Below are 24,262 nucleotides of genomic sequence, written 5' to 3' on the forward strand. Positions count from 1 at the left end.
GGCGAAAAATAAACATGCTGCGGCAGGGAGCGCAGCGGTAGTTCGGCTCCCACCATATCCGCCAGCCATATCGCGATTTCGTCATATCGTTTCGTAATGCATGTACAAACTCCCTGTCGTCACAGCTGCTACTTTCCAAGGAACTAGAGCTGCTGTCAGAATCGCTCAAGGCAAGGAGCACTGCCGCACAGTTGAACGAACGCCATTCCGAGAATGTAAACAACTGCACTGGGTTACCAAACGACGCTTCAAAAAAGGGCTGAAAACAGCCGAGCCACCCGACCGATCCGGAAGTGACGCCAACACATCGTCGGAGTTCCGGTGAAATCCGTCTTCTGCTCGACGCATCAACAGAGTGTTTTAGTTGAGCGTCTTTACGGTACGCTCCGCTCCGAGCGGCCCCGCTAAGCCACAGCGGAGCGGCGGGCGATTTTCACGTTTTAGTTGCACGTTTAGCCTAGCGGAGCGGACGGATGGATGGATGGATGTTATGAGCGTCCCCTTTGGAACGGGGCGGTGGCTTGCGCCACCAAGCTCTTGCTACTATGCTGCTTAATATCCTACCTAGGTTAACCAATGAAAAAACAAAAAACCCCACTATGAACTACCACGTCCAAATTTTCTGATACCCTATTGCGAACTGTGCTTTTGTACGCCTCCGTCTTTTGTCGTTTCCCTACTTTTCTTCCACCAATCCTCCAATCGCCTCTTACTGATGTCTATTGCGGACCTGTTTGCTTTACCACTGCTCCCGCTGAACCCAAGGGCGTCAAGGAGGCCAGTGCCTAAATCGACCGCTGGATAGACGTCTTCACATTCTAATAAAATATGCTCCGTCGTTTCCCTAGCTTTACCGCAGCAAGCACATGCTTCTTCTTCCTTCTTATATCTCGCTTTATAGGTGCGTGTTCTAAGGCATCCCGATCTCGCTTCGAAAAGTAATGAGCTTCCCTTTGAGTAGTTGCAGCGCCCTCTGGCTAAATTCAGGGTAATTAAAGAAAATAAAAACACTTTATGATCACTCTTATACCGTAAAACGTATATATGTATATATATAACTTGTTTCTCCATGAAGTATCTAGACGTGCGCTTGTAATGCGTTACCGGTCCATTTTATCAATCTGTCACACAAGCACGCAAAAACTCTTTTACCTAAGCGGTCCTTTACCGAGTTGAAAGACCTCTAATTAAAAGGAGTTGCGCTGCAGACACACGGCGCGGGCGATCTCCTTTTATCGTTTCCTTCCGAACACGCTATGGAAAGCATGGCGCTAGATTCTGAAACAAAACCAGTTAGAAAATAACCAACGTATTTCAATATAGAAATTAGAAACGTACTATAATATGCTTGTTTTAGTGAATTTAGATACAGTTTATTCGAAAAGGTTAAATTAAAGAAGATTTAATAAGGTAGCTTCAAGAGTCTTCGCAGAAGTAGCAAATTTTACATGTTCGTCTAGCAACCTTGGGCCACTGTTTACATCGGAGTCAACATGGAGGTCGAGAATATGGGGGACTGCACGGACACGAAGGAAAAAGTCGAAATAGCATGCATTTTGGCAAGGATTCTTGCTGCAGAGAGCGAAGCAGACGCCGCAAAGGCAGTCAAAGACCGTATTAAGCGGCAGTTGCTACTCAACGGGTGTACATTTTATGCCTTGGCGCTTCCCACGAGAGTCTGCAACCGATCGACGTGGGCTTTCATCCGCCACGAAAAGTGGTTCGAGGAGACTGTGCCTCACCTCGGTGGCCACAACTTCAAGCAGTCGTTTCGAGTGAACCCCTCAACGTTCCGGTTTCTCGTGGAAAGTCTGCGCCATGTGCTCGAAAAACAAGTTACCAACATGCGTGACCCGATCACTGCGGAAAAGCGTGTCGCCATTGGCCTCTACAAATTGTGCTCTTCTGCCGAAGATAGAACTGTGGCAAACCTCTTCGGCGTTGGGCGCTCATCCGTCAACGTCATTTACAGAGAGTTTTGCGCAGCTGTTGTCTCTGTGCTCGAAAGTGACTGGATCAGAATGATTACTGAAGAGGAAATGCCTAGGCACATCCAAGAGTTCGAAGCCGTGTGCGATTTCCCTCAAGCTGTCGGTGCCCTTGATGGCTGCCATTTCCCTATTTCGCCTCCAAAGAAGTACGCCACCGACTACTACAACTACAAGGGTTGGTAAGTGGCCACGATTTAACTTATTTCATGTAAGTGTTCTGTTTGGGCCCATTTTTATAGTAGTAAAAAAAAGTAACTGACTGACCCATATTTTATTGCTAAGTAAAATGTTATTCAATTTTACCAGCAGCTCTTAAGAAAACGCGTAATTTGGTTCGCAGTCTTGCAGTGTTTAGCAGCGACAATTTTAATGCGACGACGAAAAGAGTTCTCCGCAGGACTGCAACTCCTATACGATGTAGAGTACGCTAACAGCGACCGGTTGTGGCATTATGTGAAATAATGTAATCCGAGCTGCACTCACAGCTATTAATAAAAGCAAACTGTAAAATCGCATCACAGTAACTAAAGGCAGTGAACTCAGCAGTGCCATGCTGCACTAACCTTTATTCACTTTGCACTTTGTTTTTTCTTGCAGGCACAGTATTATCCTACTAGCATTGGTCGACCACAAGTATCGATTCAGATACTGCAATGTCGGTGCCCCAGGACGCTGCCACGACGCACATGTGTTTGGTGTTTCACGGCTGTCGAAGATTGTCAACAGTCCCCTTTTCAAAGCACCTGTTGCCGCAGTGGGTACCACAGCAGTCCCACCGATAATATTATGCGATCAAGCATTTCCACTAACCCCAAACCTCATGAAGCCATTTGGACACCGAACTGTCATCAGTGAAGCTGAAAGGAATTTCAACTGTCATTTATCTGGAGCAAGGAGGATAGTTGAAAACGCATTCGGAAGGCTAAAGGCCCGGTTCCGTTTCATTGCGAAAAGAATGGAGTGTTCTGTTGGCAATGCCCGTTTGGCTATACGAGCATGCTGCGTGCTCAATAACATTTGCGAGCACTTCAACGACAGTGTCCACCCACAGTGGTTAAGTGAGGTGCAGCAGTCCAATGCTACATTTCCACAGCCATCACGCAGAACAGAAGCTGAAATTGGAAATGCATCCGCCATCAGGACAGCACTTGTGGAATATTACAAGCGAAGGAACTGAACGCAAGAGTCCCAAGAATCAGCAACAATTGTGGAACACCATGTCAGTTTTTACTAAAAAACTTCAACATTGCATCTACAAGTTTCTCTTGCAACTTGAGCCCCTCTTTACGGAGATCCATTTCCATTTTGTGCGCATCAGCAAACTGCTCTCTCTGCCGTCGCTGCTCCTCAAGCATCCTTTCTTGAAAGTCGCCAGCCGGTTGCCTTCTCTTCCTGCGGGCACATTCGGAACTGCCACTTGCGAGGTTCCTGGATTCAACCTGTTGTACTGGCGACTCGGAAGGTGAACAATCTTCGGCGACGTCTTCACAAGAAGCAGAGCCGGAATCAAGCATGTCGAAGATCAGCTGCGTTTGAAGAAGGGATCCGAAATACATTGACCACATTAGTTGATGTGTGAAGCGGTAAACAATTAGTTCAGGGTTTTTACTTGCAAGAGAGCTGCCTCTCCTTGCGTGTATGTATTCACGTTTTTTTATTTTAGAGTCTGCATTTTTTTTATTCTCCAAACAGCGCACTGCCAAGCTTGCAAAATGAACAGCGCGTGAGCACAAGCAGAAATGAACCACAGTATTAACAAGAGCAGTCCGCTACACTGCAGGGTTGTGCAGATTATGGGCTTGGCAGCACAGCTGATGCTACATTATGTCTTGAAATTTAGTTGACTGTAATAAAGCATATATAGTCTCCACTATGCATTTCTTACTTCTTCGACGGAGGCAGTGCTGCTTGTTGTGCTCTCGCTGCACCCAGCCTCTTCCATTAAAGATGTATCGTGAACAGGCAGGGATCCTAGAAACCTATGGACTTCGGAGAAGAATGGCCAGCTCGGCGGTGATGACCCTGTTGTCATGTGTTTCAGGCAGCTCCTGGATAAGAAAACGAAAGAACTAAAATTTTATATACTCAAAATGTAAAGATATACACAGAGCAAAACGTTTGCCGATAGATACAAACGCGACTTGATGGTACAGAAAGCCTGAGAAGCGAAGGTAACCCTTTTTACTCGAAAAAATTTAAAGTTTCTCATGTTTTCTTGTCTGAGAACAACGCTTGCGCATGGTCCGAGAAAAATGCAAACCGTAGTCACATCTGCAGAAATGAAAACATGCAGACGACTTCCTGCTTCGTATTATATGTTGCCGTGAGAAGGCGTACAATATAATGTGAAATGCGCCTGTCCATAAGTTAAGGTTCCCGTTATCTTGTGACGAACGAAATCATGCTATTGACGACCTGCGCGGGTTGTCATTCTTCGCCGCATGTGAAGGCGAATTTGCGTTTACTCAGACCGACTCGCACTGTAAAGGAATTGCAGAAACAGCCTTTAGCGCGTCGTCGACTTTCGTGTGTGCAGGGCGCAGTTCAGCCCTGCAAAATTCGACGCTAGCTGAAATGAAGGGTCTCTGCCTTAAAACCTTCGTTACTACGGCTCCGTCCGCTAGATTAGGGTTCCGTCGCTGCCTACTACGGAAACAACGTTCGATGCTGAGGTCGCGACACCACAAACGAGAGCTTGCAGCTTGCGACCACAGCCTGAAGCCGCTTCAAGGTAAATTTAGCGCTCACAGCTTACTGCTGTGCTTTGTCTTACCTGTAGGTCTGTCCCAGGTTCTCTATCTTGCTGTGCACTTGCGCCTTTGTGCGAGGTACACCCATGCTCGTCAATGCTTGTGCAATGCCATCGTAAACGCCTCCGTTGTGCTTCTGCGCACGCAGCGAGGGCAGGTTGTCTTCCCATAACTTGATTAACGCCCAGGTGTCTCTCTCCGACCACTGTACCCGCGGTTTTCTTTGGCGTGCCGGAGGCTGTTCGTCGGTACCGCTCGCCGTAGCCATGGTCGCAGAAAATGGCGCGAATTTGCATCGTCTGTTAGCGTCACGTGATATTTTCGAACTGCTTACGAGAGTGCCGTGCAAAAAGTGCAAAACTGCGCCTACTTAAGGTTCAACGAAAGACAAAACCCTTTTTTGTGATGTGTACACTTGAAATAAAAATGCACTTTTGCTTCGTTTCTTTATTGCATGATAATTACTGGTGCCCACTGCGTTGGAGGCTACGCCTTTCCAGCCGTAAAAGAGATCGGTGATCTCCGGTTTCGGAAAAGACCGCTTCTGAAAAAGAGATTAAACTTTGGCGTGTGTCTGCGGATGCAACTCCTTTGTGTGAGATGTCTTTTTCTTCAAATGCCTTTAAAGTGCTCGTGTGATTAAGGTGCGAGCAACTTCAGTGATAGAACGGTGTGTCAGTATAACCTGCATGCATATACCGCATGCCATATAGTAATAATGAATTATGGGGTTTTACGTGCCAAACCCACTTTCTGATTATGAGGCACGCCGTAGTGGAGGACTCCGCATATTTCGACCACCTCGGGTTCTGCACCTAAATCTAAGTACACGGGTGTTTTCGCATTTCGCCCCCATCAAAATGCGGCTGCCGTGGCCGGGATTCGACCCCACGACCTCGTGCTCAGCAGCCCAACGTCTCCAACGCCGTCTTGGGGAACGCCACGTGTTAGCCAGCGCGCTAGCTTTCGGCATCCAATCCAATCCGTTCGGACGCCAACGCTAGCCAAAGTGCTGCGCGGCACGCTCCGCTCAGGCAGCTTCTAAGCGGACCGTGTTCCTCGCTCCGCTATCCCGCTTACGGCTAAGCGGACGGCGCATGCGCATTCGCGCTTCCGCTCCGCTTAACTGCTTAGCGGAGCGTAAATACGCTCAACTAAAACACTCTAACGAGGCGCGCTCCGGTTGATCCCAATCGACCAGGAGAATTCAATTTCTTTTCCACGGAGCAAGAAAACGTCGCCCAGATCGACCAGTGGAATTTACCATTTAAAGTGCCTTCCACGCTTCTCCGGAAAGAGAGAAGAAAGAGGAGCAGACGAAATCCGGATGGCGACAGCAACATCCGGTAGCCATGCTGGAACGTTGCAGCGAAGACGATATATAGATGCATTCGTTACGATGAACAATTGAACTTGCACAAGCATAGCCGGAGCAAAGCGCACGATGGTTCGTAAAGCACCCGAACGAAGTGAGCATTGATTAAAACCTTCCGCTAGCGAAATACACTGGGCCGTGTATACGCCGAGCGTCAGGTCACGTGTTGCGCCGACGGCTTAATGGAGAATTGGCTTGCACAGGATCGCATGCAGTGTGACGTCGTTCTTCCTTTTATTTACTTTTTCTTCTTCTCACTTTACTTCATACTTCCTTGTATTTGGGGGACTTCGCGCTGTGCGCCTTTCTAGGATAACCAAAGCACCTTCAAGACGCGACTGAAGAACAACGTTTCGTCTGTAAAAAATGGTCGATTATTTACTAAAGCAGGGCGCAAAGTGCTATATGTCGTCCTGCATTATTTATAAGAGCAGTATTTCGTGAAAACATGTGCACTTGAGCGGGGGTGTCCAGTTTTATCAAACGGCAACAGTACCCACGGGTTGTTAAATTTGCTAGAAATACGACGCTTGCGCTCGCCGTGCTTTGGTTCCAGTCTTGTATGTTTCAGTTTTCTTCGCTCCTTCCGTGTTGTAGAAAGCTGTTCCCGCACTGGAACAGTTCTTGAAGTGCACCGGCCTCATTGGCCGTTAATAATCATCGTGTGAAGCTGTGCTCACACTCATAATCTTTCAATTCCCCCTTTCCCTCTGTGTAGGGTAACAAATCGGACGCTCGTCTGGTTGACCTCCCCTGCTTTTCTTCATCTTCCTTTATCTATCTCTGTCTTATGTATTACTTCAGAAATGTACCTTTTAAATGCTTGATAAATCATGATGATGATGATGATTTTTAGCGTTGACGTAGGCCAGATGATACATATCGAAGTGTAAACAGCGCGAAGGATGGGACAAGACAGAATACGAACAACGAACCGCTGTCGTTCAGCTAACGTTTATTGCATGCCGCTCGCGGAATACGATTACACGCGAGGGAACGGGGAATCGCGACGTCATCGCAAGGGAATTCATTACAATTGCCACAGCCAAGCCTCGCACGTGGACAACCATACAAGAATGCCGCCTCTTTATCAAACAAATTAATGGACGGTGCGCTTATGCACACGCTGCGCCTACCTTCGCTATCTCGCATGCTTCATAGATTTCACAGTGCTCTTTGGCTTTTTGGCTGTATCGCTCATCTCTCGAGAGCGTCCGCATTCCTTGCAATGCGTAGCGAGGTTACTGCCTTTTCCAATAAAAACAGGAACAGCGCCACACAGGACGAGCGAGTAAAGAGCACAGGACAGGGCGCAGGACAGCGCTGTGTCCTGTGCTCTTTACTCGCTCGTCCTGTGTTGCGCTGTTTCCGTTTTTATTCTAAAGATGAAACAACCAGCCCCATTGAACACACTGCCTGTTCCAGTTTTTTTTAAAGAACTTGCGTGTCCCCACAGCCGGTCGGGGCGAATGATGGTGGTGCTGCTGCTGCTGCTGCTGATGATGATGATGATGATGCACATCTCACTGTTCCAAGTGCTTCAGGTTTAATTCGGAGCGCAAACTAGTAGTTCGCGCTCCGTATTGGTCATCGTTCCATATGGCAACCCGCCCACTTTTTTGCCTTCTGTTTCGTGTTTGTGACCGTCGCGTGCCTCTGTCTCGTCGTCGCAGGACCGGCGCGACCTGGTGAGCGGCCATGCTGCCGCCGCAGCGGCCGCCGCGGCCGCCCTGGGGCCCATCACGAGCCTCAGCTCGCCGAACCCGGGCACGCCGGGGGCCCTGGTCGGGGGCTCCGGCGGCGGCTCCTCGTTCGGCGGCGGACCCCCTCCGCCGCCGCCACCGCGGCTGACGCCCTCGTCGGCCGACTTCCAGCCGCCCTACTTCCCGCCCCCGTACAACCTGCCCACGCCGACGCAGCAGCAGCTCGACTTCCACGACCCGTACGCGTCGCACCACCTCAACAGCCTCGCCGGGCCGCAGCAGTACCACCAGCTGCACCCGGCCGCGGGACACCAGCGTGGGCTCTCCAGGAGACCCGAGGACGATCTCCTACAGGCGGTCAGTGTGCGTGCGTGTGTCTATGTGACAGCGTTCTGCGCAGCGGAGGACTCTCAATTCCATTTCCCCATTCCGTGGGATTGCAGGAGATCCAGTGCGGCGCAATTCCCTTCATGCTTTCAGTTCCGCGGAGTTGAAGGCGTCGCGAGCCGATCCGAAATTTCGTAAGCATAGCACGGCCGAGCAACATCTCATAGAGGCGGCCAGTGCAAGCCAGCATTGCAGAGTAAAAAAAAGGGGGGGGGGGAGGGGGGCGGTATTCTGTAAGAGTCCACCTATTGGACTGTCCATTTCGGCCGCTACTGATTGGATGCAGCTGTACGAAGGAGGAGGAGACAAGCGGCCTCAGCCAATCAGCTGCGGCCGAAATGGACAGTCCAATAGGTGGACTCTTACAGAATACCCGTCAAGCTTTCGATTACATTCCCGTTCCATGGGATGGGTTGCAGTGGAGTAATGCTATGCTTTCATTTCCGCGGAGTCGAAGGTGTCGCGAGCCAACGCGAAATTCCGTATGCACAGGATACTCGAGCAACATGTCGTGCACGCGGCCAATATGTGTCAGCATTACAGAGTAGTGCTTTCAATTCCATTACACGGAATGGGTTATGGTGACGTATAATTCCTTTCCTTTGATTTGCGTGGAGTTTAGAGTCTCGAGCCTGTTGGCGCTTCGTAGAACCGAGAAGGCAGGCGTACAAGATACGGACGCCAGGAGCACGAGAACACACACACGCCTTTTTTTTTCTTCTGGTGTTCATGTTTTCTGTGTGCCCGCCGTTTCTTACCCATGAATCTCCGCCTGCTTGAACAATCTTCGCTCGTTCCAGCATATGGGCGATACGTAAAGTACCGTAAGCAGGCCTTCCCACGCATCATATATACCTTAACCAAGTTGATTAAGTGTTCCGTGAGTATTCGTGTTCCATGAACATTCTTGTCGAAACGACATTTAAGAAAGCAGTGTGCTCACGATTACCTCGCTCTGGAAAATCCACACAGGCATCGAAGTAGAATACGCTTGTGCTTGTCTCGTTGAGCTCTGTGCCACCAGGACTATCATCAGCAATGGCTCATACCCACCTATGCATACCCCCCCCCCCCCCCCCCCCTTTCTGCGGGAACAATAACGAAACACGTGAACGTTTCTAAATTGTTGTGATAGATACATCGTCACAAGGAGGCGCTACCAGCGCTGCCGCCCCCTATACATATCCGGTATTCCGTTAACTGTAATACGTTGACGACCAGGCCTAAACTCTCATATGGTCTGAAATTTGGGCAAAGGAAAGCAGGAACGCAAGGTCAAACGAGTCAAAAGCAACCGTGTCGTCAATCCAGCGTTCACCAAGCGAGACGCCCAAACTTCGGCGTCCGGAATTTCTTTTTCTCTTTCACTTGTACGCGATTGTATAGATATCGAACAGTGGTCCCTAATAACGCGATTGCATATTTCGCATTTCTTGTTTCGTTTATCCACGATTGCACAGACACGCGCACGCAGGCAATATTCTTTCTTTTCTCCGCAATTATGCGTACTCGTGTAGACACACAGTGAACCCTGCTTCCTTATCTACGTAGCTAGAAGATAAGACGAATCTGCACATGTGACGGTGCCGCAGGGAATGACCGCACATCTTGACCATTTCAGTGCGCCTATAGAATATCTAGCTGCACACACGCGTTTAGATAACGGCCAGCCATCGCAGACCTGTAGCGTGACGGCAATGCGTACCGTTCGCGATGCTCTAATGCGGGTGACGCTCCGTGCCTATAGAATGACCCCCCTGTTGCTTCACTGTAGAGGACCACCACGATTCCACTCACGTATATGTACAGCGCAACTGCCACACACACACACAGTGAAGCTCCCGATGCTGTGTTGGTTATGCACACACACTGTGAGAAGCAGCCAGTTTGTTTGGTCTTCTATATTATAGCCCCCCTTTTATATTCACGCCGTCAGAGGAAGCTCGCAAGTCTAACCAGCCGCGCTACTTTTTTTTTTTTTTTTCTATACTATTACGACGTTTGACTCCCGTCCCTCGGACCTGGCTATTCCGTGCGCGCCGGCACGGTCCATCTCGTGCGCGTGTCGTGTTTGGGTTAACTGAAACAAACATTGAGAATTTGCGGGCTCGTCTTGAATACATTCGACTGTGCCTGTGTGTATATATATACGCTCTCGACACAAGGCACGTATTCGATCAGAAGCTGCTCGGAATCCTTAATGCCGCACGCGCCCGCTTATGGGTCGGACGGCGAATGAAGAAACAAATGTAACTCGGGATGTAGTGTATATATATATATACTCGTGTGTTACGCTTGAACTTTTGTACCTTCCGTGTGTCGCCCGGACTTCTGGTGAAAACGATGCCTTTGCGTTTTGAAGCGCCGTAAATCGCCCTCGTCCATCCCTCCCCCGTTTTGTTTATTCGTGTATGTGCCCTCCTACGTAGCACGGGATAGGGTCAATGGCCGCGAACCTCAAGGTCTGACGGAAGCGTGCCTTCACGGGTATAAAACTCGGTGAAACTAAAAGAAAAGAGAAACAGAGAAAGGAAAGAAAACCGGCATACAGAGCAGAGCCCAGCAAATAATTAAAAAAACAAAGTAAGGATGTGATCAGTGCTTCCGAAGGGCAGCCGAAACACTTCGATTTCAAGTTTTAATGCGGCAACGTGACATATGTGATGTGTCACATGCGGTGACAATTGTCACGTGTGACGAAGTTATCCAGGCACGCTTACTGGTGACACCTTCGGGTGATAACACGAGACGCGTTGCGTGTGACGCAGTACTACGTCAGACTCGCCCGGCGGCGTGCCAGACGACGCTGTCACGATACCCCGTTTCCAGCGTTCAATCTGGGTCACACGTGACATGTCGCGTGCGACGACCATCCGTGTGCCACATGTGACACAGCAAGCCGGACTGGCCCGGCGACGCGCTCACGGGGCTGTCACGGTGCTTCATTTCTCCTGTTCACCGTGTTTACACGTGACGTGTTAAACGTGGTGTCACACGCGTCACGTGTTGACGCAACAACCCACGGACTGCGATGACTGAGCACCTTTCTTTCCCTCCGTGCCCCCCGCAGGCGAACATGCACCTTCCGGCGTACGGCGAAGGGCGTAGAACCGAACCGACAGCGTACCCTCGGCGGCCCGACGTGCTGGTGCATCACCCGCACCACCACCTGACTGAGCAGGATCTGCTGGGACTGCACGGAGCCGCCGCGGGTCTACCGCCAGGCATCGTCGAGGATGGACAGACCAGCCCCTGCTCCTCGGACGACGGAAACGACTTCCTCGAGGTAGCGCACGCTTTCTTTTCTTTCGTTCTTTTTTTTTAGCTCGTGGTATACCAAGGCCGGGGTAGTTGGAGAAGTATGGGAGAGACCTTTGCCCTGCAGTGGGCGTAGCCAGGCTGATGATGATGATGATGATGATGATGATGATACCAAGGCAGCGCAATGGTGCGAATACCTAGAAGAAATATTTCGATGAAGGAGGCAGTTGCGAAAGCACTTCGATGCGCGCCATAGTCAGATTCAGTTTTAAGTGGTAGACACGTTAGCGTCGAGACCGTTCGATCGGGTCGGGTGACGTGTCGGAACAACGGGTGTTTGGACTTATGCTGGAACCTATTGGAAGCTTGTCGGAACATGTAGGAAGTGTTCCACACTGCAGGAAGAACAACCAGTATAACACAGGCAACGGGTGCTTGTCAATTAAGTTGTGTCTCTGTGCCTTTCTAATCTTGTTTCGCAGTTAAAATTAGCCTTTGTCACGAGACCTCTTCCTCCATTTGTGAAACTTGGGAAGTTTGGCCACTGAAATGCCACCAAAAGATCTTAGCAAAAAAAAAAAAAAAAATACAGTAATGAAAGAAAAACAACGCTTATGAAATCACAATAACATCGTCGAAAACGGGACCGTAACTAAATAACAAAACACTATCGAAACAAGGTGGTGGCTTGCGGAGAAAAACAGCAAAATACGAAAGGTCGCCAGAACCCATCTGTCCACCGTTCTGGTGAAGAACAGAGCCTCGTGAATTCATCCCATCGGAACTGTCGCAGACACTGTCGCGCAAATTGGCGTACGGTTACATGCTGTTACCTTTGCCGGGTGACACAGCTAGAGAGTGTTCCAGGCTCATGGAAAAAAAAATAAACAGAAAACCGGGGACACACTCATATTCAACAGCACGTGCGTGTTTTGCCTTAGCCACCAGATCGAGGTACGTTCACAGCAGTTCCCTCTATTCCGGGTTTCCACGTACGGGGCTTTGGAAGTGCCTTACGCAGACGCTCTGCAATCACGAAACACAACAAAATGTTGATTAATGTCAAAAATGAGCCAAATAGTCGGAACAAGGCTAAGAGTAAAAATCCGTTGGCAGTCTTATACCCCTGTCCTACGGGAAGATTTAATATTCGATGCATCGAATGCCATTCGGTCTCTTGCGGTGCTACACAGTAAAATATAACGGCATTCGCAAATGATATCTATGAAGATCTGGAACAAAATTAGTGAAATTCAAAGAAATTTTGTGCCCGTTAAACGCGTTTAAGAACTATTGCAAGTACTTTTAAAACGGACGAAACCATTTTGACACCAATTATTCACAACTAAAAGCACTTCGATCATTACAAGCCAAGCCAACTAAAGCCAAGCGCAAAGCCGGTAAGTGTAAGCAAGCAATATTGCCGACCGCCGCGACAGACTCCTGATGCAAAAAGTAATAGCGCTTGAGCACAGCCCGTGATTAAACGATCATCGAGACAAAAATAATTATTCCTTTTTATAAGTCATTTCTTTAGCTTCTGGCTTTGCTGATGCACGCATTATTTTTTCGCATTGCGTGTCTCTGTTGTCTATCTGGGGTCAAGAGTATGCATTCGATTCGAAATCGGATGCGAATGAGTTCTCCTAACTCATTCGATGGCAAATGTCATTCCATTCGAATGACATTAAATTTTCTCGTGTAAATCTCGATTAGTGGGATTATATGCGAGTGCCATCCGATCCGAATGACATTAAATCTTCCCGTGTGACAGGGCTATTAGTGTCTGTCCCGTTCATATCACTAGCCCCGTTATCTGCATTATTCGCAACGTTCAACGTAAGCTAACGGTACAGTAGATTCGTCCGGTCGAAATAGATTCCTCGGAACGCATTTGCCTGGGGACGAATTCACAAAACTTTTTTCGTTCGTTACCTCTTGTTTGCCATCGGTCGGTTGCATTGGCTAATATCTTCATCATCAAGATTGTATGGACCTTTTTTTGTTGTTGTTGTTTCCAGTTCTAGCGTAAAAGCTTTTCTGAATGCGAGCCCTAGTTATTCCAGAACGCCGCGCTCCAGCTCATAGTGCTGGTCCGAGGCGCTCTCGCCTTCGAGCTCGGGACGCGGCAGACATTTGGCGGAGTTCCGGTCACGTGCTTCCCGCAACTTCCGCTGTTGGCGCCGCGGCCGGCGAGCGCCGCTGTGGTGTGCGCCATGTTTGTTCGCCATGTTTGCTTACGACACAACACAGGACCGACGCGTTCCCATACACCTGCAGCTTCCGATTGCTCTGGCGAGCGGCTCTACGTTCGACTTCGATGCACTTTCTCCGACTCCGACCTGTATAGAGCGGGCCCCGAATCGTTTGCTATACGTACTAGATGTCGGGGCGTGGTAGGAACCAGCCGAACGTTCCACGACTGTAGCTAGGCTTACAACTCTCGAGCCTCAACGAAGATTCTCGCCGAAACTATCCAGGCGCGTGTTTCATGTGCGGGGCCTAATTCACAAAGCTTTTTCGTTCGCAAGCGTTCATTGCCACATCTGAGTGAGTGAGAAAACTTTATTTCGAATCAGAACGATTCGCGTCCGGCGAGTTAGTGGGCTGGGGCACCCGCCGAGGTTACGGCCAAGAGTTCTTGCCTCTCGGCGGCTTCCTTGGCCCGCTGGACTGCCCAGAGTTGGCTGGCCGCATTTCCTAATATGTCCAGCATCGGGACTGTCCGGAATGCGCTCGACTTAGCGCAACCGATTTTGCGCGAACACGTTTACTACGTGTGTCTTCTCAGTCAGCGCCGCACACCGCGTCCCCGATCAGCCGCGTACGTCACAACGGCGAGCGAGCCATAGCGGGAAATCTTCCACGCAACCACGTGAAGGTTGTTGCCGTGGCGACCGAGTCCGATAGTTAAAAAAAATAGGAAAAAGTAATAAAAATAAAGGGCTGGAAAGAGCAGCACGCTTTCCGCGCAATTGCAACGCCTCGTTGGTGTGCGCATGGTGGCCGGTCAAGCGAGCACGCCCGCGCGCGCACCTGGCAATCCTTTATTTGTACAATTCAAAAAAAAAAAAAAGAAATAGAAAACTTCGCGCAAGAAAAGAGGGACGTCTCGAAGTTTCTGTACACGTCGCGTATCCGCGTGTGTGTGTGTGTGCGCGAGCTCGCGCCTACCGGCGGCCCGCGTGCCAGTCGAGACACAGATAGCGATGCAGAATCCGGGCTTCGCTCGCGGCCGGCTCGGCCGGGTATCGCCGTCGTCAATCTCATTAGCGATGCCTGGCATTCCATTCGCACTCCCTCGCCCCTCCTCTCTCCCCTGTTCGATGTCTGCCTCGATTTTCTGTCGATTGGGAAAGTGCAATTTGTATTCCGCTCCCCTCTATGCACGCGACGTCGATTGCTGCTCGCCCGTTCCTGCTTCCATCCCCGAGACGCAGCAGATTTTTTTTTTTTTTTTTTTTTTGCGTATCCGTGGTGTGTGTGTGTACGTACGTGCGTGCGTGCGACCGCGCGAAGTGCGGAATAAGTGGCTTTGGTTTCCCAGTTCCCTTTGTTCGGAGCAGTAGGCGCAACGCTTGAGCACTTCGGCGCTGCTGGAATAAATGAGAGAAGGGATTCTTTGCTACGTTTTGTTCGTTGGCGCTGCTGATTTCGTGGGTTCGGACCGGGTTGCATCCCGATGGAGGTGAAACGCAAAGAACACGTCGTGCGCTTACGTTTAGGGGCAGGTTTAAAGAACCCCGGGTGGTCGAAAAATTATTCCACAGTCCTCCCCCCAACTACGGCGTACCTCATAATCACATCGTGTGTTTTTACCTGGAGAACATTGGCCACCTATTGTGCCCCTGACCTCAACTTCAAACACAAAAAGACAATCTTCGTCCAACACATTGAGGAAACTGGATGAGCGTCCTCTGAGTGAACAAATACTATAGAACACTGTCCCCTTTCCCCACCGATCATCGGCTCCGAAGGCAGTGAAGGCATTTTCGTGCTTTCTCAGGACGTCTGGTTTGCACGAGCTGCTTTGACGCAATGACTGTCTGTGCACGCCTCTCTCTCTCTCTCTCTCTCTCTCTCTATATATATATATATATATATATATATATATATATATATATATATATATATATATATATATATATATAATCTGTCTGTCTGTATCTATCTATCTATCTATCTCTCTTTCTGGGCACCTCAAAAACCCAAAAATTTAATTTCGGAGACCCGCGTATCTATAGTGATATGCGATTGTGTTATGAGATTTACGACGCATGCTTTTCTCCCACTCTCACTCTTGGGCAGTACGGATAATTTTAATCGAATTCGCACGTAAAACGTGATGCTTCACAGCACCGTGGCAGGTGGAGTGACCCGCGGACACTCGATGCAGTCACACGTGACATTGGTCGTGGATTAAACGCTGACGCAGCAGCAGGTGGTACAAGCGAATCGAACTGTAATACATGTCGAACGCCCGTGAATTGATCTCCTTTACATGTAAAATAGAGAGAGGGGGGAATTGGAATGGAGGAATTGCACAGAATCTCGAAGAAGAAAAAAAAGCATTAGAGGCAGAGAAGTAGCGCAAACAATTGCCTCGCGCGTTTTATATTTTAGAAGCAAAATATCTTGACAAAATTGCCTGACCGGTCGGGATAATTAAAGTTCAAAGGGTTGCAATGTGGGCTTGTTGGCACTGCATCCCCAAGGGGTGTACGGTAGCGCGATTAAAAGGCGGGACAAAATAAGACACACAGGGACACACATAGCGGTGTGTGTGTCCCTGTGTGTCTTCTTGTGTCCCGTCTTTTAATCGCGCTACCGTACACCCCTTGGGGATAATTAAATGTGAAGTAAATGGCGACTCCAACCAAGGGGTTGCTCGGAGACGTTATTAACCTCGTAATATATTTATCACTCGTACATAGTGTATGCGGCGAGCTGCTTTCTTTCTTGGCACTGTTTTCTGGCCAAACAAATGCTGGCAGACTTTACCTCATTTGGCATGACTGCCAGTTACGTTGGTTTGACTTGGTTTGACGCCGTAAAATCAGGTCGTCGGCAAAGAGCTATGTAATCCGCGCGTTACAGTATTTAATGCAGCACGTTCTGGGGGGCTTCCGGCCATTCAGATTTGGACGAGCGGCAGTGGTTACAACCGTACTGCTCGTCCAATCAGATGAGCCAGTAGAGAGTTTTAGAATAGAGGCCCCAATAGTTTGAGGCGCCAAAGAGCTTTGCGGGTGTTAGCGTTGGGACACGTAGGAGTGAAGAGCTTTAGAATAGGGCTTTGCGTTTGCGGGTAGTGTCCTGCGCTGACAGCGCCACTACGGCGTCAAGGAAAAGCTATTATAATTAATTAAATAAAGTATACTATAGTAAAGTATACCATAAGAATAGCAATTTCGACTTTCGTGTATTCGCGTTTAATTACAATTTAGAGGTGATTCTGGCAGCAGCAAGCAATTAGTTGCGCTTATTTTTGAGTAACCAACTTTACGTGCCTTCACCAACAAAGCTAAGCCGTGTTACGCCTACGAGCCGTAAAATGCACAATCGAATTCGGAATCAGCGGCGTCTAATGAATCAATCTTCATAACACACACTAGTTGAGGGAAAGCGATAACCGCAGTCATTTCTCCTTGCTTGCGAACTTCACGCGTTACCACGAATCGAACCCAGTTTGGTGCTAGCGTCGATGGGTGCCGCCATGTTTGTTTGCGCAAATCTTTTGGGGCAACTTTTGGGGCCCCCGCTAAATCAGTGAAATAGCGTGCCCGACGCAAAACCCGAACGCAGTTTGCGTCTCGCGCATGCGCAGTGGCTTTGACATTATTTCTTTGGGGGGCCCCAAGACGTTTGGGGCCCCTATTCTAAAACTCTCCGCCAATGAGAGGCCGCGAAAGCCGCCGGAAGCGCCCCCCGTATTTGAAACCGCGCGCGCGCGCGCTTTGTCCAATCGGGGGCCGTTCTTCCGCAGAGCTCGCCCTGGCGCTGCACGGAACTAACAAAGAACGAAAACCGTACGGACGGAATGTCGTCGAAGAAGCGTCGGCATATAGCAGGAAGTGGTCAGCCGAATCGCGCTGCGCCTCCTCGCGTGCCAACGCGCAAAACACTTTCTCGGCGACCGTCGGAGGATTAGACGCGGTGGCGATGCTGGCTTGGCATCGCGCCAAAGGTTATTCCTTTCGCGAAAGTGGCGGCGGACGGCGAAAGAAAGTTGCCGCAAGCCTGTACGCGCGGTGTCTCTTTCTGTTCACTTTTTCTTTTATTTTCTTTGTTTTCCGGTCTTTTTCTTCTTGTTCTCTTCCTCTTTTCTTCGTTGTTCTTCTCGTACATTCGTTCTCTAGCGCTCCCAAGCTCTGTTCCATCTGGCCTCCGGTCCCTGGCGTCTTTATTAGTTCGAGACGAGCGAGGCAGCCTCGCCATTCACATGATCGAGACGGATGTTCGGCGGCTTCGCCACTGGACGGCGCTTGTAGTGCGTAATCGGTCGTTTGTTGTCTGAACGTAAGAAGGAAAAAAAAAAAAGCGGAGACGCACGTGGCCTGTTATACGCGCCAACTGCTCCTTTCTCTGCTTCAGGTGAACGACGTTTTATCCCTGTCACCGAATGCACGTGCAGCTCACTGTTCTTGAGAAGCCGCAGCAAGTTTATTATTACTATTATTATTAATTATCATTATCATTAGTTTTCGTTTTTGTCGGCTGCACGTAGCCCTTTCATTTCATTTTATATCCTCGTTATTGGTGGCTGAGCCGATAAAGACTGTCCGATATGCTGAGCGGAAGGTCACAGTTGCGATAACTTACTGACGCATAAGGTTCAATAAGTGATTAGACACCCATTAAAAGGGGACTGAAAGTTAACGTTAAGCTGTTTTAGTAGACGAAAATCCTCTGCAATAGCACAACGAAAACGCTTATACTCCGAGATGAGGCTCGATAGAAGCAGAAGAGACGCGAAAGAAACGATTAGACCTGAGCGGCGACGGATGCAGTTGACCTTTAGCAACGGCTCGCCCTCTGACGTCATTGATTTCGGCAGCGCGGTTGTGGTTCGCCGTTTGGAAGTTTGGCAGTTGCATTCAAAAGGAAGCGAAGACTCCACTTAGCGAGTTTAGAGCACTTTGCTTCACCAAGATGGCCGTCATTCAGAAATGTATATTTAAATCCACGACCTCGTACGGTCGTAGGAACCCCGTGCTGTTACGGCGCCATATTAGGGGGAGAAAAAGGAGTGGTAGGTGGGCCTTCATTTTCATGCCGCCGATAACGTCCGTGCGTTCCATGCTTTGTGTGCGTCACGGGAAAGAGAGAGAAATACTCGTTACGTTCAAAATCGCTGCCGAGTTATCTGATTTTGTGTTTATTCAAGCCCCTAGTTGGGGGTCGTTGTTTTAAACGTCGAATGCCACCGATAAAAATAAAATTAAGAAATAACGCCGGAAGGCCGCACCCATGCAAAAAAAAAAATGGTTCAGCGTGTTTAGTTTGTCTCTACTATATTTTTTTTACGTAAAGTCTACTGACCAGTTGTCTGGCATTTTCCGCCTACTAATGTGCGCCAACTTTACGAGGGCACCTTATGGACAAGTCTACACATTATAGACGAAATTAATATTTTGCATACTTAGTTTATGACACTAGGTAGACTTTATATAGGTAAAAGAATTGAAATATGCTTAATAAAAGAAAGTGTTGTACATATACACCCTATATGTGCTGTATCTGTCTGCAGCTATAAAACAAAGAAGTCAACAGTACATACAAATGAAATTCAAAACAACACAGCCTACAAAGCAGCGCCACTACAAAGTGACGGTAGATGTAAAACCCTCACCTGGACGAAGCTTTCTTAGAATATCTTATTTCACTTTTAGAAGAGGTTTTCCCCCTCGCCTCTTTGGCGATGGAGACGCATCGAGAAGCTTGGAAAAGAAAACAAGCGCCGAATACGTTCGCAACAACCACGTAGACTCAGAGACACCCGCTGCTAGGCAACCCCACGGTGCAAATTTATTGCAGTGCATTCCGGTGCGATGAACCAATATGGGGCTTGAGCGCCCCCCCCCCCCCCCCCCCCCCCGTAGTACTTTAAATTCTTGGTGCGACGTCTGTGGCAGCTGACGCGAACGCGCGAAACGATGTGCGCTGCGTGTCTAGAGGAAAAAAAATAGAGGAGTACAGGACGGAGGAAATTGTAGATGCGTCAACTTTGTTTCTACAAACACTGCGAACAGGAACAAGCCGCGACACCGACATCCTCCTCTTACCGTACCGCTTCCCGCTGAGCGAAGTTCGGCATTCATATAACGCTTCTGGCATGGGCCCTACAATAGCCCTACTGCAGTAAGTGTTGAGGTGAGGGAGGGAGGGACCAAATGTCACGCTTGTTCGTCGTAACTCGGCGTCGTTGTACTGTGAGGCTTGGCTTGTGCACTTAATCTAAGGGACTCCTGGAAGCAAGCTCAAAAGAGCGAAGCAACCTCACCCCCTCCCCATTCCTTCCCACATACCAGCTTCGTTATTTCTCTCTCTCTCTCTCTCTCTCTCTCTCTCTCTCTCTCTCTCTCTTTCTTTTATTTTTGCCTCTGTTCAAGGAGTTCGCGGTATGCATAACCTCAAAAGACACAGTTATTGCAAAGCCTTACACATTATAGACGGCCGATTGGTGACGCAGGCGGAAACAAAAGCGCACGCACACCAGCCGCGGCGGCTTAGTGTCTATGGCATCCTGATGCTTAAAGGGAAGCTGAAGAGTCTGTCGAATTCAATAAAACGCTCATATACGGATGCGGGAACCTTATAAACCATGAAGGTAAAATTTTGGGGGGGATTTTTCACTTAGCAGCGACGCAATCGTCGGTTAAAATTGCGCTGTAGCTCCGCCCCCCGTCGAGCGCCGCGCGCTGCTGCTGACGCTGACGATGCGAGCGGAGACCGGAAACCGCGGCGTAGTGACGTCAACACTGGTGTTCCGCTCCTTCGCAGTCTCCGCGACCGTGCCTGACCGGGCTTATTTCTACGTGCGTGCCGTCCTAACCTGCTTCGCTCGACCCTACATTCCTTTGTTTGTGTCTATATAGGAGTGGTAGCTGACGTGCGCAGCATCAATTGAACTTGTAGGCCGATCATGCCGGCGTTCTGTGCAGCCTACGCTTGCACGAACACCAGCGGCCGCGACGATGTTTCGATGTTCCATTAGTTCCTGCAAGACAAGAAGCTTTCAGCTAAGTGGGAGGCTGCTGTGAAGCGAAACAACTTCAAGCGCTCAAGAACAACAGTGTTGTGCTCTAACCACTTCCGTGACGATTACTACCGGAGTTTATCAATAATGCGTGCTTTGGTTTCTCCTAAAAAAAAAAATTGGCACGCTGAACGGAAGGTGCATGTTTATCTCCCACCCTTGACGCAGGTTTCATCGCCAAGCGCCGCGAATTTTCTATTCGCACGTGCGTTGTGAAACAGCCTGCATGCAGCTACCATAACGCAGTGCAAGCGTAAAATTTGCATGTGTTGGAAAGCCTGCTCACGACAGGACGCTGCGCTCCCCCTTCTCTCGCACACATAGAGAAACCGACCATCTCACGTAGCTGACGGAATTCGCCGGTTACGAGTAGCGTGCGGATAGCGCGCTGATGATGGTTCTATACTACACGTGCTACAACAGCCGGTAAACTTTTCCCGCGTTTAAACCGTCTGTGTAGACTGCCGACAGCTTTGGGGCAGCGCACAAATGCCGAAGATCGCATCGCCGCTTACGTTCTACGAGGAGGCATGCAGGAACATAACACTACAGTTGTTTGCCTGGAAACGTACTCACTGGAACGCTGAATGCAGCATAGCAAAAAAACATACTCGCCAAAGAACATTTCCAACACAAGGAGATGCTAACACTTCGCCTTCGTTCACGTGGAAAGCAGTGCTTGCACCAGCATTTTTTGCTTCTTGGAGAGGCCGGTTCTTCGCAATCGGCTCGTACATGTAGTATGTACAAGTATGTACGTACGTGTAGTATGTACAAGTATAAACCCCTTACAAGTGATCTTGCACGCGACAGCGACAGCGCGACAAGCGAGGCGATGTCTGTCGCGTTCACTCGTCGCCTGCAAGCCGAACTCCACGCGAGCGACGGCTTTGAGCGACGACTTCCCGGTATGAGGGCAGCAATATACGCGCCGAAACTAGCGTGACGCATGCTTTATCAATTTAAGTTGATGTATTTTACTGAAGAAGGAGCATAAAATATTTCTGAAGGTCTTGCACTAGGTTCTTATTTTTGCACGTGTAAAATTCAATAGTTTGCTCGTTCCGTGCGACAAACAGTAGTATTCGAGTTATGTACATCCAGTTTCGGCTTCGCGCTATTGGCTAGTCGCTCATAGCATTTCCGGTCGACGAGCGACGAGTTCTAGATTTCGAGAAACGAACGATCGAGCGACAACACCGAGCGATCTGTTCAAGCGACGGCCCGTTTTGTCGCTCGAAGCCGTCGCCCGTCACCGTCGCGCGCATTATCGCTCTCGTGGAGTTTGGACTTGACGCCGAACTCCTCAGAGAAACGCAAGCTCTCGAAATTTTCCATGAGCGTCTCAGCAAAACACCACCAAACTACCTTGAACCGTGCTTCGTGTGTAGCGGCAGCAGTCGGTCCGGACGAACGCCATTGTTGACGTCACGAGGCGCCCGACCAATCACAGGCGAAAACGAGGCGCGCAAGCTGGGCGTGTCTGCTGCTGCACTTTTCGTCGAAATAAAATATGTTTGCGCTTTCTTTCGCTCAATTTCGATGCGATATTCGAATTCAGAGGGTTGAAAACCACGACATACTGCTCTTCACTCATTTTTTCTGTAAAAGCTTTCAGCTTCCCTTTAAGCACGAGGTATTGTGTTCGATTCCCTATGTCGCGGCCGCGGGCCAATGGGGGCGGAAGGAAAAAAAGAAGGATACGCTCGCCTATACCGCACTATGTGATGGAGAGAGACACAAACAAGGAGAGGCAACGGCGCTTATAGTGTGCGCGTTAAAGAAACCCCGAGGTAGTCAAAATTATTCCGGAGTCCTTCACAATGGCGTCTCTCATAACCCACTGTGTACCGTGGCCTCCGAGATCGCAACAATCTTGAGGTGCGTCGCTCTGTCTTGGAGGCCACGGTATTGTTCATAGTGTTTCTTACAAAAGATTGCTAGAGGGAAACAGTGGCGCTGCGATCGTTCAGCTGCATGTGGGAATGACGATTGGTACGTTAATTTCTGTGTAGCATCAGACGTTCTTGTGACGCTGTTGATCGCGCCTTCATCTTCCTAAATTTCCAGGTACTTACACTTTTCTAACACATCAGGACAATTAGTCTCTGCGCACATGCGCAATCAACTGTGAATCCTGGCTTTTGCGACCCAATGTGTTGTTTAAGAATGATCATTTGCAAAATTGCGTGGTTTTTTGAAGCCGGAAAGGAGACGTTTACGCACATTTCTGTACCATACCCGTCATTCTCTAGCTACATCAACTGCCATAGTTGCAGATTCTGCAGGCACTGGCGCCAGCGTTAACACTCTGGTGACTTTTCGTTAGCAATTATATACTGCGTGTGTTTCTTTGTAACGTCAAACCCCGTCAGTCAGTCATCGATTCTTTGTCAAGTGCAAAGTTATGCTTAAAACCGAATGACAAAAGGCGTTCGCCGGATGATTTTTACGATCCCCTTACATACGGGCGCAGAGGAGCGAGCGAGCTAGCGAAGCAACTTGATTAGGAGTGCCTGCACAATGATTAGCCTTCCCCTGCAAGGGAGATGTCACCGTGACGCGGCCATGACGTCTTCCCGGCGTGTGGCGCCTCTCTTCCGGCCGTGGCCGCACTACTCCCTTGGGTCGACCGCGCCGGCCCCTTTTTTGGGGTGGCAGCCTCCCTCCGTTTTCGCTCGCCCGCTGCTTTTCGAGGGCCGCCGAGATATGCTGGACGGCCTGGACTTGGACCTCTTGATCGTAGCACCTCGTTGCGGCCTTGAGCCGCGGCAGGATCGTTGTCATCGTTGCAGCTTCGTGCGGCTTCTTGGCACAGTCCCGAAGGACGTGAGCTGCAGTGGCCTCTTTCCTTTCGGCACACACAGCACAGGTCACTCACATAAACACTCGGACACACGTGCCTCATCAGCACCGGGGTGAATAGTGACCCCGTCTGAAGTTGTCTATATAACACCGCTCGCTTCCTTACCGGTCAAGCCCGGATGAGGTGGCGGCATAGCCCTTCTCTCTAGTCTGCACCACTTCACAACTTCGTTGTTGGCGCAGAGGAGCCATTATCTTCCGGAGCTCGGATATTCGGGGTGGTCCTCGTCCCCCGAAGCAAGCTCTTTCGAGTCGCCACGACGGGACGACGGTGCTTCGAGAACGCGTTGCGCGGGTGCTCGGAAGAGTCGCGTGCCTTGTTTTGCATAGAACGAGTGACCTCCCCACCCCGACCTCTGCGTGCGTGCTTGGTGACTTGCCTTCCAGGCGCGCCGCTGAAGAGGCCTCTGTATCAAGTTCGGGCGCGCGCGTGTTCCCCAAACTCCTCCTCTCTCGCGCGGCCTCGTACGTAACCTCTTGTATTTGACTCCCATCTCACTATGGGGCCGCGATGCTTTGCAGAACCGAGAGCAAGTTACAGGCTACGGAAGGAACGCTATGCCTAAGGGGATGACTGCAAAGTACTTTCGTGAACGCCGCTAGTTGGGGCGAGTTGGTTAAGCCGTGAACTCCTGTTTTATATATATATGTCTTTAAAGCCAACCTGTTGA

At 49.6% G+C, this 24,262-nt stretch overlaps 3 protein-coding genes across 4 annotated transcripts in view; 2 read left to right on the forward strand and 1 right to left on the reverse strand.

Moving 5' to 3' along the window:
- Positions 1–24,262, forward strand: part of TfAP-2 (transcription factor AP-2) — a 293,380-nt gene that overhangs the window by 213,535 nt on the left and 55,583 nt on the right. For both annotated transcript variants that reach the window (XM_055068641.2, XM_050175055.3), the window contains exons 2-3: positions 7,790–8,176; positions 11,277–11,492. In XM_055068641.2, coding sequence (XP_054924616.1) covers positions 7,790–8,176; positions 11,277–11,492 — 603 coding nt within the window. The remainder of the gene's footprint in view (positions 1–7,789; positions 8,177–11,276; positions 11,493–24,262) is intronic.
- LOC126527275 (uncharacterized) lies at positions 1,318–3,861 on the forward strand. Its single transcript, XM_050175057.2, has 2 exons — positions 1,318–2,170; positions 2,589–3,861. Exons 1-2 carry the CDS (start codon positions 1,494–1,496, stop codon positions 3,166–3,168), a joined length of 1,257 nt encoding a protein of 418 aa, XP_050031014.1. The 5' UTR covers positions 1,318–1,493; the 3' UTR covers positions 3,169–3,861.
- LOC126527277 (uncharacterized) lies at positions 3,197–5,374 on the reverse strand. The gene is made up of 3 exons (XM_055068643.2): positions 4,765–5,374; positions 3,877–4,039; positions 3,197–3,517 (listed from the first exon to the last, which is right to left on the reverse strand). Exons 1-3 carry the CDS (start codon positions 5,007–5,009, stop codon positions 3,212–3,214), a joined length of 714 nt encoding a protein of 237 aa, XP_054924618.1. The 5' UTR covers positions 5,010–5,374; the 3' UTR covers positions 3,197–3,211.

Source organism: Dermacentor andersoni, chromosome 9 (genome assembly GCF_023375885.2).
Source record: "Dermacentor andersoni chromosome 9, qqDerAnde1_hic_scaffold, whole genome shotgun sequence".
NCBI lineage: Eukaryota > Metazoa > Arthropoda > Arachnida > Ixodida > Ixodidae > Dermacentor > Dermacentor andersoni.

What these genes read in the sequence shown, in the direction of transcription:
- LOC126527275 (XM_050175057.2), top strand. Translation starts at nt 1,494, where the DNA reads ATGGAGGTCGAGAATATGGGGGACTGCACGGACACGAAGGAAAAAGTC. An exon ending in TACTACAACTACAAGGGTTG is followed by an intron (nt 2,171 to 2,588) that starts GTAAGTGGCCAC and finishes TTTTTCTTGCAG; the next exon opens with GCACAGTATTATCCTACTAG.
- LOC126527277 (XM_055068643.2), bottom strand. Translation starts at nt 5,009, where the DNA reads ATGGCTACGGCGAGCGGTACCGACGAACAGCCTCCGGCACGCCAAAGA. An exon ending in AACCTGGGACAGACCTACAG is followed by an intron (nt 4,040 to 4,764) that starts GTAAGACAAAGC and finishes TTTCTTATCCAG; the next exon opens with GAGCTGCCTGAAACACATGA. An exon ending in GCACTGCCTCCGTCGAAGAA is followed by an intron (nt 3,518 to 3,876) that starts GTAAGAAATGCA and finishes CTTCAAACGCAG; the next exon opens with CTGATCTTCGACATGCTTGA.